Source organism: Phoxinus phoxinus (assembly GCF_949152265.1).
Source record: "Phoxinus phoxinus genome assembly, chromosome: 4".
NCBI classification, from domain to species: domain Eukaryota; kingdom Metazoa; phylum Chordata; class Actinopteri; order Cypriniformes; family Leuciscidae; genus Phoxinus; species Phoxinus phoxinus.
In genome coordinates, this window is record NC_136879.1 from 25,071,725 (window position 1) to 25,090,982 (window position 19,258).

The 19,258-nt window shown below is 36.5% G+C and overlaps 2 protein-coding genes across 4 annotated transcripts in view; both read right to left on the reverse strand.

Annotated features, from left to right (window-relative positions):
• Positions 1 to 1,614: 1,614 nt before the first annotated feature.
• lyrm9 (LYR motif containing 9) lies at positions 1,615 to 2,675 on the reverse strand. 3 transcript variants are annotated; one of them, XM_079610864.1, is made up of 4 exons: positions 2,627 to 2,675; positions 2,390 to 2,519; positions 2,153 to 2,245; positions 1,615 to 2,069 (listed from the first exon to the last, which is right to left on the reverse strand). In XM_079610864.1, the coding sequence occupies exons 2-4, from the start codon at positions 2,498 to 2,500 to the stop codon at positions 2,052 to 2,054; spliced, it is 222 nt and encodes a 73-aa protein (XP_079466990.1). In that variant the 5' UTR covers positions 2,501 to 2,519; positions 2,627 to 2,675; the 3' UTR covers positions 1,615 to 2,051. The 3 variants fall into 3 exon arrangements, with proteins under 3 accessions (XP_079466990.1, XP_079466989.1, XP_079466988.1); XM_079610863.1 differs by having other exon boundaries at positions 2,633 to 2,666; XM_079610862.1 differs by lacking the exon at positions 2,627 to 2,675 and having other exon boundaries at positions 2,390 to 2,626.
• Positions 2,676 to 5,608: 2,933 nt separating this feature from the next.
• The window catches only part of nlk2 (nemo-like kinase, type 2), a 72,654-nt gene continuing 59,004 nt past the window's right edge, over positions 5,609 to 19,258 (reverse strand). The window contains exons 8-11 of the mRNA XM_079610865.1: positions 12,353 to 12,439; positions 11,573 to 11,771; positions 9,779 to 9,872; positions 5,609 to 8,537 (exon numbers count right to left, since the gene is read on the reverse strand). Coding sequence (XP_079466991.1) covers positions 8,483 to 8,537; positions 9,779 to 9,872; positions 11,573 to 11,771; positions 12,353 to 12,439 — 435 coding nt within the window. The 3' untranslated portion in view covers positions 5,609 to 8,482. The remainder of the gene's footprint in view (positions 8,538 to 9,778; positions 9,873 to 11,572; positions 11,772 to 12,352; positions 12,440 to 19,258) is intronic.

The window sequence follows — 19,258 nt, forward strand, 5'->3', positions numbered from 1 at the left end:
CATACCTGCTCCGGGGCAGGTTATGTTCTGAGTTCGAGATCGCAAACTGAAATTGAACCAATCAGATGCGAGCAGATGAGAAAAGTGACACATGTCTGACAAAAGTTACTTTGTTCATCTGCCATCATGGTACAGGGCCCTGCTCTATTACCACTTATTTTCAAACAGAATTTACAAGCATATGTTAAAAACATATCACCTCACAGAATCACGATGTGCTTAATCACTATTTATTTGCAGATACTTCTTGATCATTTTACAGTGCTGAATCCATCACCTGATAACTGTAACATAAGTAGAATCAACTGTAAGACTGTACATAAAATTATACAATATAAATGTCCTTCTAGAATGAAATGATATGGGATACTTTTTTGCAACATTTCTCTAAGATTTTTTTTCTTTTTTTCAGAAGATGCCCACAAGCCTACACACAGACAAGCAATGCACAAAAATGATGCTGTATATTAAATTAAAATAATACAATTATAATGTGTGGTACTTCAATTCCATTCAATTTCTGTTCTTGTCGTGGAATAAAAAGATTTCCAGTTCAGAAAAAAATATGTAGAACAATGGAGGAAATCAATGTTAAATCAATATTCAGTTAAAAACAGATCCGGATACTCCAACTATTTGGTAGTCAGTTTACAGAGAATCCACTGTGTAACAGTGCAGGAACAGTTGAAACAAAGATGAAAGTCACAGTCTAGGGTTGGCAATATATTTATACAGCCAATAAACATATAGATGCACGTGACTGGTACTTGTCTAACATGTTTGATTTTATGGATTATTTCAAGCAGGTAGTAAAATTGAACAAAGTTAAGCTTAAAATACTCATATGATTGCTCAAATTTTGTAAATAATTAATTGTTTCTGTAACGTGTTTCTTAGTTCTCTGTTTACCTTCATCCTATAAGAACTGATCACTTTTTAGGTAGTTTAACTACAATAAAAAGCATATTTGTCTGTTGACGTTTTTCACGAATGTCTAAGCATTTTCAGTGTTTAAATAAATATTTACAAATATATTCTTGTGTTTTTATTCTGTCTCCCAATGTTGCCTGGGTCTAAAAATAGCCTTTAAATTATAGGCTACGCTGATAGCTCAAGAACACACAAGAACTTGCAATCGAGGCTACCTCACATTGATTCCGATAGGATCATCTTTTACATTATGGATATAAAAATACAAAAATAAAAGAAAATATATTCCAAAAATATATTGCTCTCGTTCTATCCATATCGAATGCGATTATTTGTTCGGTGCCAACGTCACTTTGGTATGTGCACGCGCTTGTGGAGTTATCATAGCTTAAGGATAAGCCTGATTGCCTGAGTTTGGTTTTGTCAACTCAAAATTAATCCTGTAACCCCGAGTTTGTTCAGCTACCTTCATGGTACAGGCCCCAGGTGTTACAAATGATGATCATGTTCATAAACACCTTACCTGTTGTTGCTTTTTTGCAAAGATCAAATTGATCCCACTGCCTATTTTCTATTTCACATTAATAAATTCATCAGTTAGTATCTTTAATTGCTTTAAAGGGGTTTGCCAACTGTTATCTCAAACCGATTTTTTTTGTGGAAAAAAAAAATCGAAGTAGACAATTGTGACATTAAATACATTTATTAACACAAAAAACTATATTTAACTTGTGAGCATTATGATTATACGCATCAATCATTTTAATGGCTTTGCAAAGCACAACCCAAAGACCAAGAATCTACCTAAATTTACAGTCAGGACTTAAATGCATGTACGCTACAGATCCAAAGTGAATAAAAGGCCAATCTAAGGGTCTGGGCCAGCGGGGTAAAGTTAGTTTTATTGTCTTTATATAAAACATCAAGCTTTCAGAACATAACAGACTCTTATAAAAACGTATCAAGTAAAAACCAGCCAAATGTTATACTTGTAAAAGTTCAAGAATATTTGGTGATCTACAATCTGTGGGTATTTCAGTTTCATTTTGGTAGCCTATATGTTTTAGCAGCAAAGTCTGTAGGCTAAATGACCGTGGTCAGCTTCATGCTTTCCATGTTGATCACTTCTTTTTAGTGTACTAGGAAAGAAGATAAAAACATAATCAAATGTGAATCAAATCATGACGATTCGTATTTTCTCTGGTGCCAAAGAAGCGTGTACTTTAGTTAATATCCAGTCAGCATCGGATATAGCTCTTTGAATGATCATCTGAATCCTTTCTGGATCATCCTCATCCGCATGACTGTTGTAGCTCTGAAAGAAAAGAAAGTCACATTGACACCTGACACTGACAGCAGAACAGGTGAATCTCCTGCACATTCCATTTCTTGGGTTAAATTCTGCTTATATTCTAATAGCAGTCTGATAGGTAAATTGGTTTGAGGTTTATAAAAGTACCTGTCTGATGGCGTGTTGGTAGTGTTTTTGCATGGCTGCTGATGGCAAGAGTTTGCAGCAGCGCAGAAGAAAGCGGTAAAGCTGCACCGGCGTGCGGATCAGATCAGGCATGAGGAGGGAAGTCTAAGCACTACAATAACATTGAGTATATCTGTCCTATTTCAAGTTGTAACTATATAATAAAACGTAAAACACTCGTCACATGCACATAGTTTGAAATTTAAAGGTGAAGGATACACATGCTGTAACAGAGGAACCACTTCCTCATTGACTTCTAACCTGAAATTATTTCATAATAAAAGTCATCGCTCTTCTGTTGAAGAATGCTGATTATTTTTCAAACATTTCTGGGTAGTATTAGCCCAACTGATTTCAAAATGTAAACTGGATTACATAATCAGACTCCAAAAATGAAGTACTACAGTTACTTTTTTATTGATTAAATGATTACAAATTATTAACACAATATAATTCATAATTTTGATGGATCTGAAAAGGGTGAATTTGTTTTCATGTTTTGAAATTTCCTTTCTAAAAAAGCATAGCCTATCTCTTATATATGTGCATTCAGAAAATCTTCTAGTTTTGTGAAATTGTCTTTCGAACACATTTTTATTATTTTAATTTAAAATTATGATTTTTTTAATTAGTCTAACAATTAGCCAAGCTTTTTTAAAATTAAACTAACAAACCCCCTGCAGTTTCTTCACACACCCCAGTTTGGGAAACCCTGATGTAATGCAATGTTTAATGCATTTCATGTTGTTTAAAAATATATTCAGAATGGAATATATTTTCTTTCTCTTTGTATTTTTATATCAATATGGCTACATATGGTATCCTATTAATTTCAATGTGATAAATGAGTTAGGTTAAAAGTAATCTAAAAGTAGGCTAACTATTGATCTTACAATATATATATATTTTTAAATAATAAAATAATAAGGGGGTGCCGTGTACAAAATGTATTTTGAATGCTACGTATGCTTGTTGATCTTTAGTCATGAATTACATTAAGACAGAAAGAGTCTCAAAGAGGAACCTCAACCTCTATTTTTATGAATTATGAGTGTGAATGTAGTAGCCTCCACTGTAACATATTTCCAGGATTTCACAAAATTGACAGTGAATTTCCGAGATGTTGTCATTTTGAACAATGTCATATCTTCGTGCACAAATTTTCAGGCTATGCACTTAACTTAAAAAGAGAATCAACAATATGTCCTTCAAACAAAATGTTTTAATATTTACATATTTTTGTTATAAGACAGAACAATGTAGTTATTACTGAGAGAAAAAAGAAACCCACAGTGTATTTATCCTGTGTTTGAACTTTGAATGAAATGAAAGGTGCTGAGAACCTGTTGTCCTGTTGTCTGCATGTCGAGTCAATACAGCGTCCAGATGGCGGCCCACAATCCCCTCATTTCACCTGGAGACGCCAGTGAAAGCGCTTATTGTTTAAGAAAGAAAAGCCCCAGCAGCATCAAAGTCATTCTTATAGTGTGTGTGTGTGCTTGCGCATATAAAGAATTCCCCATGCATCAGCGATAACATTTTGTGAGGTTTCAAGATATTAAACCAAAAAGTCAAACACATCTCATAATAAGACATTAGAGTCTATAATCCTGACCTTATAACAAAAGACAGTTCTGTTAAGACTGCTTTTGATGCTGTGTGAGCTGAATGAATGCTTTTTTGTAGATAAATGACCCAACAAACTTTCCAAAAAATGTAATAAACAACAAGTGATTATTAGTCATGCTTTATGAATCCACACATCTTTACACTGTGCCTTTATACTGTCCAAGTTTACCTTCTCATATCATAGCTGTTATATTTGATGCTTAGAAGTCAATACACTACTAGCATTGAGGCCTAGTTTCACAGGGATTAAGCCAGGATAAGGCCTTAGTTCAATAGGTTTTTAAAAAACATTTCTGACGTTCGTCTTGAGATAAAACAATGGCACTGACTGAAATATTTTAAGATATGTCCGTGCAAGTTGCTTTCAGTTAAAACAGCTCAAACATGCATTTTAGACTCGTCTGGGAAACCGGGAGTTAATCTTCGCTGAGAAGTGTAGATTAAAAATAAGATTCATAAATCATAGTTGTGAATGAAAGATCATTTCTTACAAAGTTACACTTGAACTTTCTGGAACATTCCCCCAGTTTTGCCATATTCCCATAAACTGTTTGTACTTTTCCATTGGTCACATTTAGACGTCTTGATTAGATCTCAGCAGAACATGTTTCTTGCATTAACACCTCAACGAAACCTGTCTGTTACAAGAATGTTTCATGAACTTACAAACATTCATAGTTGCGGTTTCGTTTGTGTGTAATAAAGTAATCCTAATTCAGTGTATTTATGTCTTGCATGTTAAAGAAATTACACTAGTTTTCTATTATTACAATTAAATGAACACAGGTATGAACATAGTTTTAAATACCGTAATACCACTTTGGTTTGAGCACATGCCTGAAAAAAGGCAATTTTTAAAGAAATATTTAGAAGTGTTTCTCTTTTAAATCCAATCAAACAAAACATGTTTTAAACGAAATGTTTTAATTGAATGGATTTCATACTTTTTTTGACTCCCTGATTTATAAGATTTATTTTTCTTCTGTGCACTAAATTTCATGATCCATTCTGTTTGTCTTCCATAAAATCCCACACACTAATAAAAACCAAGTGCGTAATGACATCATCCTAGGAAGTGACATCATTTTGGTGGGAAAACAGCAGCACAAACACGAGTAAGTATATATTAGTTGGTTTGTTTTACTCTAAAACACTCCATTCTCTTTGGTATGATATCATAAAAATTTCAAAAGATGGTTAATATCATAATCTGATCTCAGTTTACACCCAATCCCTTTTTATTTCCATCCTATTGGGACATCCTCTGTAATTGCCATTGTGCACATAAGCATATAATCATAATTTATAAAAGTTCAACAATAACAATAAAGTGCCTGAGTGTGACCATAGCACCTTTCTGACGGAAAAAACAACATAAGCAAATTCATTTTTAAAACGGACAGACACAAATTAAACACCTTTCCAAATACTGGCATTTGAAGTTAGCAATTCGGTGCTCAATTTAACTTTGTCATCATTTTTTGATCATGAAACATGCATGCAGTAAAGAACATCTATTGCTAAATCCACATATTTGTAGGTAAAATAAGGACAGAAACAGCTTGCTTTTTTAAATGTCAACATTTAATGAGCTTCACCACTGTACTTCAAATCTACACTCTGAAAAGAGACCGGTGATTTTTCAAAACACAGAACACATCCACAGAGTCCTTCCGGTCCCTAAGAATCACCTCCTCCGCTTTCAGGGCATCGAACGCAAATTTTATATTATAGTCATATATGTCGTAAAATGTATTCAAATACCATTAACTCTGAGTATAAACTTCAAACTTCCTTATAAACTTGACAGCAAGTGCAGTACCTTCCCCTTTTGGCCCACCGGAGCTTGCGTGTTAGTCTCGTCTCACAGGCTCTGTTTGAATCCGCACGTTCTCTCAGATACGCCTTCTAAAACTGCCACATATTTTGTACGTTTATCTCATCCGATGTCTCTCGGTGAAGGATGCCATGTCAATTATCTTAGGCTGTCTCGCAGGACAAGTATGCTGTGTGATCTAACAGTCAGAGAACACTGGGGTGAGAATATGGTGCTTTGTACAAGGATATGATGATGGGAACCAACTCCAACCAATCGCAATTGTAATGACTTTGATTTCTTTATACAGGGTTTGATAGGAATATAAAAGTCGGAAGGGACATTCAAGTTTTAAATCTCCACATAAAAATAAAAGCGTGGAGGTAAACAACCAAGTCATTGAGCTCGAGAGGTAGAGACCAACAATGTGAATCCATTATATACATATACACAAACAGTTCAGTGTTTCTTTAAAGGAAATTAATAATAATAATCATACTTAAAAAAGGGCTCTACTTCAATACTCATATCCACAGCTCTGCAGCACACAAGACACAATTAACATAATTGGTTATGTGTTTTTTGTTTGTTTTTGTACTTATACTGTTTTGGATTATTTCTTTGTCTACACTTTCTAGTGCAGGGGAAAATAAAAAGAAGAAAAGAGAGAGAAAAAAAATGTATGTACAATTATATGCAAGTCTCAAAAATAAAATAAAAATTCACAGCCCTAAAAAATGTGCAGGCTAATTCAACTTCTATACAGCAGTATTACATAGTTGTTGTTTTTTTGTTTGGCGAATTTTTTTTTTTATACGTCGTTTGTTTTTTTGTTTTTTTGTAGATTTTGTGTTTCTATTGAAATCTACCTGCTACTCGCTTATTTACATACCATACTCAGTGGATCATGGGAAAGCATGCCATAGCACATTGAGGAAGAAATAAAAATAATTATCTAAAAATATATTAAATATTTTCTTTTAGTCTGAGAGAGTGCAGAAAGCATTATGGGAAATTTAAGCATGGTACAGTGAGTGAAAACGACTTCCAATTGCTTTCCGGACACACAACATATGCCGTTACCAGGCACCCTTTTCAGATCCATCCTCTCCACAAGTCTTTCAACAGAAAAATAGCTTTTGGGGTGGGGGGGGGCGGGGAGGGGGGTGGGGGGGGAGATAGGGTTCAAAGAAGACGACACTGAACTGACATACACAGGATCACTAGCGTGATGCCACAGTCAGTTATATACATGCACGGGTCTATACATGCACTCACAATGGTGTTCGTCACTTGTCTTCACGGACAAGCTTTGGTAATATACCATTGCAATTAAGGAATGGTTTGGTTGACCAACACTTCAACCTATTATTTATCTAATTTCTTAGCTTTTTTTTTAGTTTTTAGGCTTCTAATTTGGTTTGCATGCTATTCTAGATACTCAATCGGGGATAGCAGGGTTCGAAGGTCATCTGAGAACAACCTCCCTATATTATGTCGCTACATGCTAGTTGGGTTTTCAGTCTTGGTAAGACAAGATTTCTGGACACACAGATCACAAAATCTCCTTTGCTTCAAATAAACCCTTTAAGCACGAGCATTTCGTTTTCGAGCCAGTCGCATGCTTTGGATCCTCAACCGCTGTGCCGTTCAGTCACTCACCCACCTGAAGTACTAAATACTGACATCACATCCACATTTAGGAGTACTAAGAGAAACCTATGAAACAGTATCTATGAATCAGTATCTCTGCCAAGTGCTGCGCTAAAGAATACTGATTTGCTTTACTGACGAAAGTTGAATATGAGACGGAAAGCGAGATGCGAACAAAGATAGATCGATAGAGAAAGAAAGGAAGAGCGCAGATGACAGCACAAATGGAAGAGAGTCATATAAATCACACCGCTGTTGCAGGACATAAACGCAACGAGCAGCTCACTCTAGCCGAACGAGTGGTCACAGGTCTTACGAGGGCCGTCGCTAAAATTGACAAGGCCCGGGACAAATTTATATGGGTAGGCCTAATAAATAGGATACTACAGAGGACCTTTGAGGGCCGGGACAGCGCTTTTCCACCCTAGACGATGGCCCTGGTTTTTAGTAAGGTGCTAGCGTGAGCAAAAACAAAAAACCTTTCCATACTACATGAAGCACTGCACTTTCTGTTTCCATGAATAAATAAAGCATGATTACTCGCACACATAGTCGTGAAGAGTTTTCCTTCAGGGATACTGTGCAGATTCTGCTGCCCTGCTGTTCAAAATACATTCAAGTCCACAGGGGTCGACTTCGACTGCCGAAAGTACGGGTTCGCGAGCGCGAACCTTCAGTATACTACTACAGAGCAGTGGGTATGTACGAACGGACCCCCCGTGACCAGGCCCACCCTTCCCGTGTCCCACTTGAACTCATCAGCAGTGGTTGCTTCTATAAACTCCCATTTAGTAAGTATTACAGTACACACACACACACACACACATCAGCGACATGGCTAGTCCTAGACTCCAGTGCAATGCTACGCAGGTTTGGGGAAGCCTGGGGGTCAGTAGTCCGTGGGGGGCGAGGGTGGACGCGGGAGGGACGTCCTCCGCCACTGTTATCAACGCAGTCATCTTCTCCGCCATCCTCAGCTACTCCCAAACTAGAGGAGATGGAGGCATTTCAGAGGGCTGAGCTACTGTCGAGCTGAAAGAAAGAAAAGAAAGAAAGAAAGAAAGAAAGAAAGAAAGAAAGAAAAAAAGAAAGAAAGAAAGAAAGAAAGAAAGAAAGAAAGAAAGAAAGAAAGAAAGAAAGAAAGAAAGAAAGAAAGGGGATTGTTATGTCTTGCTTTAAGGATAAGGTGATGTCTCCATCTAGTGTTGAGACACTGGAAAATATGTTGCAAGATATGCCTGAAAAGCACTAGATTCATCAGGAAATTTGCAAAGGAAAATTAAGAAAGTTGCAGTAATTGTTACTACCAATAATAGTTAGAAAATACATTAAACACTCTTTTATGTAAAAAGTTTGCCTAAATATGAAATAATTGCATGTTGGCAATGGCAACCCAAAGCAAAAACATGGTTAAATAAGTCGTGACATTCACGCTGACTGGCTTTTATGTTAAGTCTGTTAACCCTGAGATTAGGAACATAGACATAAAGGTGAATATAATTTTTTTTAAAATAAAAAGTATGTTTATAATAAAAATAAATTATTTGCACTGTTATATTATTTTCATAAAACTGATCCCCCTCACAATTATCAGCAGCTCTTGTAATTAGAAATTTCTCATTCTGACTTCTGAATAAAAAAATATAAATTATTTAAATACTTATTTAAATAATTACTAATAATAAATATATATTATTTAAATCATAAAGTACATCTAAAAAAATTATAATTCTCAGCAAGAATCTTTATGGACCTACATTTTTTTGGAAATATGACCTGAACATATGTGACCCTGGATCACAAAAACAAGTCGCACGGGTATATTTGTGGCAATAGCCAACAATACATTGTATGCGTCAAAATGATTGATTTTTCTTTGATGCCAAAAATCATGAGGATATTAAGTAAAGATCATGTTCTATGAAGATATTTTGTACATTTTCTACCGTAAATATATAAAACGTTTATTTTTGTGAGTGATTGCAGCACAATCGCGAACATAAATGAACAACTTTAAAGGCGATTTTCTCAATGTTTCGATTTTTTTGCACCCTCAGATTCCAGATTTTCAAATATCTCGGCCAAATATTGTCATATCCTAACAAACCATACATCAATGGAAAGTTTATTTATTCAGCTTTCAGAATATGTACAAGTCTCAATTTTAAAAAAAAAATTGACCCATGTGACTGGTTTTGTGGTCCAGGGTCACATTTGATCTTGAGATTCACCCATAAAATGAAAGAGTATGTATGAAAAAAGGGGGGACTCACCTGATAAAGCTTTTGAAGGCAGCTGATTGGGGGTTGATACACAGCGGTACCCGATTCCCCTTCTGCTGCTCCAGGATGAACTGATGAATGATCTCTATGTGGGGGGAAAATAGGAGTGATGATGAGAAATAAGCAATAATAACGGATTACAGTTATAAATAATAACAGTTTTAAAGTTACACGCAATCATGGTTAAAAGAACAGTTCATATATTTTTTAAACATTTCTTCTTGTGCAAATATGGGTTGCAAATGTATGAGTAAATGATGACAGAATTTTCATTTTTAGGTTAATCTCATTAAAGGGTTAGTTCACACAAAAATGAAAATTATGTAATTAATTACTCACCCTCATGTCGTTCCGAACCCGTAAGACCTTCGTTCATCTTCGGAACACAAATTAAGATATTTTTTTATGAAATCCAAGATCTTTCTGACCCCCTCCTTAGACTGCAACATAATTACCAATTTCAAGGCCCAGGATGATAGTAAAGATATTGTTAAAATAGTCCATGTGACTACAGTGGTTCAACATTAATTTTATGAAGCGACCAGAATACTTTTTATGTGCAACCCCCCCAAAAAGAACGATTTTATTCAACAATTTCTTCTCTTCCCTTTTAAATCTCCGACGCTGTTCACGTGAGTAAACCACTAGTCACATGGACTATTTTAACCATGTCTTCACTACCTTCCAGGGCCTTGAAAGTGGTAATACAAAGTGTGTGTGTGTGTGTGTGTGTGTGTGTGGGGGGAGGGTGTCAGAAAGCTCTCAGATTTAATAAAAAAAAAACCTTAATTTGTGTTCTGAAGACGAACGAAGGTCTTACGGGTTTGGAATGTCATGAGCGTGAGTAATTAATGATTGAAATACAATTTTTGGTTGAACCAACCCTTTAACAAGTATACAGCAAGCTAAACCTTTTTACCAGTTAAAGGCATAGTTGAAACAAAAATGACAAGTTTGTCATCATTCCGTGTAACAAAGAAGGTGGAGCAATGTAACTGGCTTGGATGACACTCCTTACAGACTAGAACTCCAAATCTAAACTATGAATGAAGTGAAGATCTATTCTAGCAGTAACATTTCTGGTCAAAAAGTTGATTTTGAAGGAATATTCCGCAGGCAGACTAATAACCTTTAATATCTCCTAAAACGCCGTACTCTTTAATTTAGTAGACGAGCTGTTAAGCTTAAACTAGCTCAGGCAACGTGGAAACTCCTCATGTGCCGATCCAAAAAGGGGTTCCCCTCGCATTGCAAACACGGCTGCCTACCCTAAAGTGCTTTAGGTCTCTAGGCGGTCGGCTCCATCCGCACAGATTAATCCTCCAGTGGAAACACGTTGCACACAGGATGGAGGATGAGGAGGGAGGGTGAAGGGCAGAGTTATTTTGAGCCGACAGCACAGTAAGCCTGCTTTTAGCGACAGACTCTCACTAATACCCACTGACAGCGGAAGGCAAGCACAGATCCAGGGGCCCCGAATGAAGGGTGAAAACAAGGCACAAAAACAACAGGAGCAGCAGGGGATCTGGAGCAGGAGACGCCCAGCGAGACTTTTGATAAACATGCATTGGCATGATGGGCCCAAGAGCTCAAATAAGGCCAATACAATTAAGACCTTTAGCTCTTATACACGTCGTTTACAAACCGAAGGTGGATCAGGACAAAAGTGTAAATTAATAGAGCAACAATGTTTGGCTCACGTGTTGTATAATATGCACTGTGATCAGCACAATGCGTTATAGAGCTGAATGAATCATCATCAACAGGGGAGAGCGCCGCGCTAACCTTTGACCTGCCGAACTGACGTCAGGTTCTTTTCAAAGCCGTCGTCAAACTTGGGGTTGGTGACAGGCTCAAAGTCACTGGTGTAGACGCGGCCAGAGGATGTGGTGTAGCAGCATTTGCACATGCAGGTGTGGTACCGCAGACGCCCCTCGTCCAGATACGGGTGCGCCAGGGCGTCCTTCGCAGAGATCCGCTTCGACTGGATTGAGGAATAGAATTGTTCTGATTGAAATTTCCTTTTCAAAATGTATTTTACTGATATGTTTTAAATTGAAAATGAAATGTTTATATTACAAATAAATATAAATTATATAAATATATTTATAATTATTAATAACAAAAAAGTTTCATAATATATAAATAATCATATTATTTTATATAATATTTTGTATATATAAAAAAATAGTCTATATAATAAAATAAAATTTCATTTTAATAATATCTATAATATAATCATTTATTATATTATTTATATTTTAAATTAAATTATATATATATATATATATATATAATAAATGTAATAATTTTAAATTATTTAATTAAATATAGTAGCTATATTATATACAAAAAAAATAAAAATACAAAGCTTTATACAAATAATCTTAAATATATTAAATTATTAATATATATAATATATATATATATATATATTTTTTTTTATAGGTCTCTATAAAAAATATATATATGTTGTATATAAATGTGTAAAAATTATTATTATTTTTTTTGGTCTTTAGTTTGTAATATTCCAGTTTAAGAGAATATAGTATCAAGAACACTTACTGGGTCAAAGACCAACATCCTGCAGAGGAGGTGAACGGCCTCATGGGTTGCTTGACTGGACAGAGTATACAGGACAGGAAGTGAAGGCTGCAGAAACAGGAAATTGTATAAGTATTTGTTCTTTTATCAACCTTATACAAATTCAGATATAGGCAGAAATAAACAACTGCAGTGTACAAATACAGTGAAAATACATGAATGTGATCAAACAAATGTGAAAATGCATGTGTAAAGTGTGAGAATGAACATGATTTAGAAACGTGGCCAGCTCTTAGCATTATCATCTCGTTCTGAGAAGCAGTCAAAACATGCAAACAGCTTCTTTTGCCGGTCATGTGAGTCTCAGCAGCCGTTCAGCTGCACGTAACAATCTCAAGCATTCAAAACATTCCTCCCAGTAGCACATGATCCTTCCGCCAATAGCCACATACTTATCCGAGGATGTGGGACAGCGGAGACAATGAGCTGGGATATTTTTAACCATGTCTAATTATCTCCTCCGCCCACCTTCCCCCCATCCCAAGCCCCCCAGCTGACTCGCCAAAGAGTTGATTGAAAAAGCCCACCGGTAATTGCTTGTTTTCCCTGGCTAGGTTCTTTGAGCTGAGAACAGATGTGAACTATGGCTGGTGATTCACCCTTTAAAAAGGGATGACGTGTCGTCAGGGCTGACTGTACAGCTGATGGAGGTGAAGGTGTCGGACGAGAATGTGAAAGGAATGAATTCTTTCAGCCATAACTACAGCCAAGCGGAAACGAGGTGTGCTATTACTTTAAGTGATCAGACCTTCATTGAAGGAAGAATCTGAGTCATATCTAGGGACTAGAATACCATGAAAACTTGAAGGTTGGCAACATCTCAGAACATTACAACAACGGCATAGCAACATGCAGAACACCTTAGCAACTGAATGGAAAATGATATCTATTAAAAAAAAAGCCCTTTTCCCCATTCCATAACAAAATGATGATTTCAATAAATACTACTACTAATAATATGTGACCCTGGACCACAAAACCAGTCACATGGTTAATTTTTTTTTTTTTTTTTATTGAGATGTATACATACTATGAAAGCTGAATAAATAAGCTTTCCATTGATGTATGGTTTGTTAGGATAGGACAATATTTGGCCGAGATACAACTGTTCTGGAATCTGAGGGTGCAAAAAACACGAAACATTGAGAAAATCGCCTTTAAAGTTGTCCATTTATGTTCGCGATTGTGCTGCACGTTGCACGTAAACGTTTTATATATTTACGGTAGGAAATTTACAAAATATCTTTATGGAACATGATCTTTACTTAGTGTCCGAATGATTTTTGGCATAAAAGAAAAAATCTATCATTTTGACTATACAATGTTGGCTATAAATATACCCGTGCGACTTGTGACTGGTTTTGTGATCCATGGTCACATATAATACATTTAATAAAATGCCAATAACACTGAAAAATTTATAAAAATAAAGACAAATATACTAAATATGTTTTATAAAATACTACTGACAAAACGAATTGTTTCCATCCAACTACATATTGTCACATGATTCACACTGGTTTAAGTTTCACAGTTAATTTGAAGTTTTCAAAAGTTCCATGATCCAAAGTTTGTGATCAGAAGTCTCTTATGCTCACCAATACTGCATTTACTGTATTTGACAAAAAAATGACAGTAAAAACTGTAACATTGTGAAAAGTACTGACCCCAAACTTCAGAACGGTATTGTTTGTTCTACTCACTTAAAAGAAGCAACACATAAGATTAATTTATTTGGGAATCGGTCCACATTTTCTGCGCAGTACAGACTTGATTCAGTAAAAAAGAAATTAATTCGGGAATGCCATATGTTTCTGAAACACTAAAAGAAGCAGCTCCATATTTGTGTCGGAGCACGTGTGCCAACCGGCTCCTCTGACAAATCTGAAAGATTATCAAATGATGGGCGTTTGAACCCAGTGGGTCAGCTTCTGTGTGGGCCGAGCCGAAACTATGCCTGTGCGAGTATGAGTCAAGAAGCATGCAGGGTGCAGTGAGGTACCAACGTGGAGGGGTTGCGTGAGCGTATGTGAGTAAGGAACCATAGTGGGCAAGTTTTTGGCGAGTAGTTGGCCGTAGCGCACAGTGTGTGAGCTATTTATCCGATGGTGTGTGTACAATCATGGCCTCTGGGGTGGTGTGATCGTGTGCTGGAGAATTAGGCAGTATTAGTTAAGGATTAAAGTGGAATGTGGAATCAGACAGTTAAGGGAGGGAAAGGGCCTCTCCCTGTCCCATGATTCAAAGCTCAATTAGACAAATGATGAGTCAGGAAGGTTGACACATGACATCATCAGCCTAGGCTTTCAGTCATCCCAAGCATGTTCTGCCCTCACATTTCTGACAGTGGGAGCAATGGACTGAGCACATTTGCTACTTTAAATCCTTCAGACAGGTCACACTTTTTAGACCTTACACAAAGAACTTGACTGAACTTGAGCCAGTATCAGTGGTTTGAGCCTCAGTATGTACAGTAAGTGACATGTGAGTTTTATTTGTGTAGTGTTATTCTCAAATGCAGTGTCCTTACCAAGTTTCAGGTGACCAGTAATTTGCCTGTTCACATAAGCAGAAATGTTGATTGATGCAACACAATCGGAGCCAATCAATATATTTTGTTTAATATACAGTTAAAGCGAAGTATTCAGGAACAATGAGATTATATTGTGGACGGGCTAATCGGTGGAGGCGCTACATCAGAGAGAGACCAAGATAACTGGTGCGTCCCAATTCGCATATTATCCATAAATAGTATTCGAAAATAGAATTAGTACTTCCCAAATCGTAGTATGTTGAAATGAATGTTCCAAAGACACCCGGATGGTCTACTATTTCCGGTCAGAATCCGAAGTGCAGATCGATGCGCACTCTAACGGCTAATATTGCCCACAACCCATCGCGCGTTGGACGAGGATTCGGTTAGAATTACAAACATGAGGGAAAAGTGTTAAAAAGCTACAGACATGGAGGACGCGCGAGTCCGGCGCTTATTTAGAGGTTTAGATAAAGGGGTTTGAGTGATTAATTATCAGTATCTAACCTAACGATTTTTTTTTTATTCAATGTTGTCTACATTATATTGCATCTGCAGCAGCATTGTGAACTTTTGTAAAGATACGTTTAGCCATTAACTTTTAAATGCATCATTACATTCAAACTGCAAACACAGACTCGCGACTGGCAGACGAACGTGCTACTACATTTCTCTCCGAAATGGTAGGAAATGAAATTAGATTGAATGGAGCATTTTAACTGTGACAAGGTGATTGACAGGGCAGTTTACAGTCACAGGATGCACGCGACAGATCTGTCCGTTAAAGATGACGAAGTAGTGTGTCCCAAAGCTTACTCTTCACAAAAAGACTACATACTTTTAGGGCGTATTATAAGTAGGCGAATTGGGACGCCGCAATAGTCAGTCACTCGGTAAAGATGGTTTGAGGAACATTTATAAGAGAACCAAATCAAAAAGGTTTACACGGAAGAGGTTTTATCACTTCTTAACGTCACATTAGTTAGAAGATAATTTAAAGGAATAGCGCCGCGGTCAACAAATATGGGTTGTTCAATGGCTGCCTGGTACTGTTATGATATCTAAAGAGCAGGGTGAGCAATGTTTGACATAATGAGATGTACACAAAGCTGCTCTAATGAAACAAACCCTGATATTACACAATATTTACTGAGCCCCCGAAAAATGTTTATTAAATTAAAACTTCTGTTACAGAATATTTAATAATTTTTTTTTAAAAAGTATAAATAATGTGTTGTTTATTAAAAGAAACAAAACATATTTTTCAAAATAATTAATGAAAATTCATAAAATTCGAAGAAAATTTAGTTCTTTATTAAAATAAATGAACACGTTACAATACATATTTACATTATTTAAAAATGGGGAAAAAAATACTTTACATAACCATTCAAAAGTTTGGGGCCAGTAAGATTTTTAAAATGTTTTTGAAAGGTCTCTTATGCATTTATTTGTCAAAAATACAGTACTATTGTGAAATATTATTATGATTTAAATCATGCATTCTAATGTATTTTAAAATGTAATTTATTCCTGTGACGGCAAAGTTGAATTTTCAGCATCATTATTCCAGTATTCAGTGTCACATGATCCTCCAGAAATCATTCTAATATGCTGATTTACTGCTTAAGAAAATTTTTCTTATTATTATCAATGTGAAAGACTGTTGTGCTGCTTAATATTGTTATCTGAAACCCACGTTACTTTTTTCAATATATTTTGATGAACAGAATTAATTGTATTATTATGAATCATTTATAAAATTATAAAAATATTATAACGTCACCTTTGATCAATTTAACGCATTCTTGCTGAATAAAAGTGGTAAATTCCTTCTAAATGATTGTCACAAAAACAGCTAAGTTTCTCCTCTTCCTGGCTGGTGACACAAGCCCAGGCCGCAACTATGGGTGGAAGGAGGAGGAGGTGCGTGTCATGAGAAGGTTGAGAAACAAGCCTCGGCTTCCTGTGAAGCGGTGCCCACGTGACGTCCGACCGCCCCTCTGGCCCAGCTAAACCCCCAGCAACACTCAGCGACAGGTGCAGGCTACAGCGTTCCCCAACCGGCCCAGCGTTCCTCCATAATCTCCCCCCGCTCGCTGCGGCTGTGTGGTCAGGGCCATCTCTCCCCAGCCTCACAAACAAACCATTGATCATCCTGGCAGCAAAACAACACAAAGCCCTTCAGGCCCACAAGTGCAGAGAGAGCAGACCAAGTGAGGACAGACAGGTGGATAGGACTCGTCTGTTTGTTTATTTTTGTAGTTAACATGCTAAAAAAAAAAGCAGGGCACATTTCCTACGGGCACGAGAGGGGGAGCTGATATAGAAGCAGGCCATTAAACGAGCGAACGCTGACAGAGACAACAGTGATTCCAGAGAACGCGGAGCAGTAGAGCAGTCAACAGACTGCCTTCTGTATACTTCGGCAGGCAGAATCTGAACAGTGTATGTGTGTGTGTAATAGATATTGGGTCTCATTCACTAATGCCAAGCACACACCACAAGACTGAAGCTTGTCGCCCTGCACACATTTAACCCTTAAATACATGAACGTTTCGCCATTATTACATATTCGGGTCTTTCTCAAACACATTCTCAAAACTATTGTTTTCAACATCTTCAAAATTAATATTTTGATCGCTGACAGCTTCTTCACCAGATCCAAACCATTCAAGCACAATAAGACACAAAAGAGAAAGTAGTGCTGTAATAGCGCGCATCTGTGAATCTCCTATCTGTGTGACATACACACACAATCGTGCGCACAGAAAGCCGTTTCAGACAGCGTGCATCAAAAAGTATGCCAAAATGCCCGTTTTGTCGAGAATCCTCGAAAGCACAGTCTTAAATTAATTCAATAGTTCCTTAATTAGTCAGAATTTATTCGTGTAAGATCCGCGGCACGTCTTAAAGTGACAGTAGCCTAATAAACCTGCTGCTGTCTGTCATCAATGATAATAAAATTACGCCACTCACTGCTCTCGACAGAATAACTTTTGTAGCTTTAATATGGATTAATCCATATTTAATTTATAATTTATTCAGTGAAGACTGTGACGTGTTTGATAACTTTAGTCAATCTCTGTATATTTCCTAGCTCTTAGATCAACCTGAAAATCTGAAAAGCACTGTTTACAAGGTTACATGGGTCAAACACAATGAAAACAATAACTTTTTTGTGCATTTTTGCAAGGGATGTAAAAATCTGAACCAGTCTGACTGGGCCAATAGAAAAAAAAAACTCCTTAGCGTTGAGCCCTGATACATTAAAGGGCACAGGTAAACGTTCACTTAAATTAAAAGTTGTTACAAATATTTAAAATATACTGTATTTCTGTTGTTTCTACATTAACTTGGAGATTAAATGTAAAATGATTACAATATAATAATATTAGGTGCTATTAATTGTGATTAACTACAGAAAAATGCGTGATTAATTAGTTATTGTTTAATCGATAGACAGAAATAATAAATACACCATGCAATTTTGTGTGAGAAACTTTTCTGTGCATATAAGTAAAAACACTTGTACAAAGATGTTATTGAATGAGACCCATTGTGAGAAAAACAAAAAAGAGGAAGAAAACAGTAAGAGAAAAAAGAGGCGAGAGAGAGTAAGAGAAAGAAAACAAGGCAGAGAAGTGTCGTTTTTTAAGGCAGAGTGGCGCTCTGAGATAGAATAACATTCATGCAGGGCAGTCGTGTAACTCTTCCACCTCTTAAAAACACCCAGTCAGGCTGTGAGAAAGCATATTTGTTTCCGGTTTCAGTTTGAATGGTAGCACTTAGCGCTGGTTTGCGAGCGGGAGTGGAGACATTGTTGAAGACCGTATCTCTCAGATGCACTCAGATGCCCAAATTAATCTGGCTAAGTGTTAGAGCCGATACGGTGAGGATGAAGATCCCTAAAGCCCCTGAAGGATCTCCTTTCAAAACAGCCCAAATCAGATCTTCTCTATTTATAGCACAGGAACGGGACAAATGTCTCAGGCCTCCCACATTGATGCGAACGTCAAGATGAACACACTAATGACTGGTCTTTAAAATGAAAATTGGGAGCTGTGAAAGTGTCCCCACGTCAAAACAAGCTCTGTATCTTATAAGAGGGCAGAACTTCGATAAGAGGAACATTACAGCCTCTAATGAGGTCAAGGACACCTTGCAACATTAAATTAACATTTTTATTACATGAAAATGAATGTTAATAAGAATATTATTATATTAAGAACTAGAATATTCATATAATATAATCCTAATACTATTTTTGACATTTTACTTGAAAACAAGACGCTGTAAAGGTGCATCAACTGCATTTAAAATAAATAAATACT

Bases quoted from the DNA above. Each gene is read 5' to 3' on its own strand.
- lyrm9 (XM_079610864.1), bottom strand. From the start codon at position 2,500: ATGCCTGATCTGATCCGCACGCCGGTGCAGCTTTACCGCTTTCTTCTG. The intron at 2,246-2,389 runs GTACTTTTATAA...CTTTTCTTTCAG, and splicing joins ACCAACACGCCATCAGACAG to AGCTACAACAGTCATGCGGA.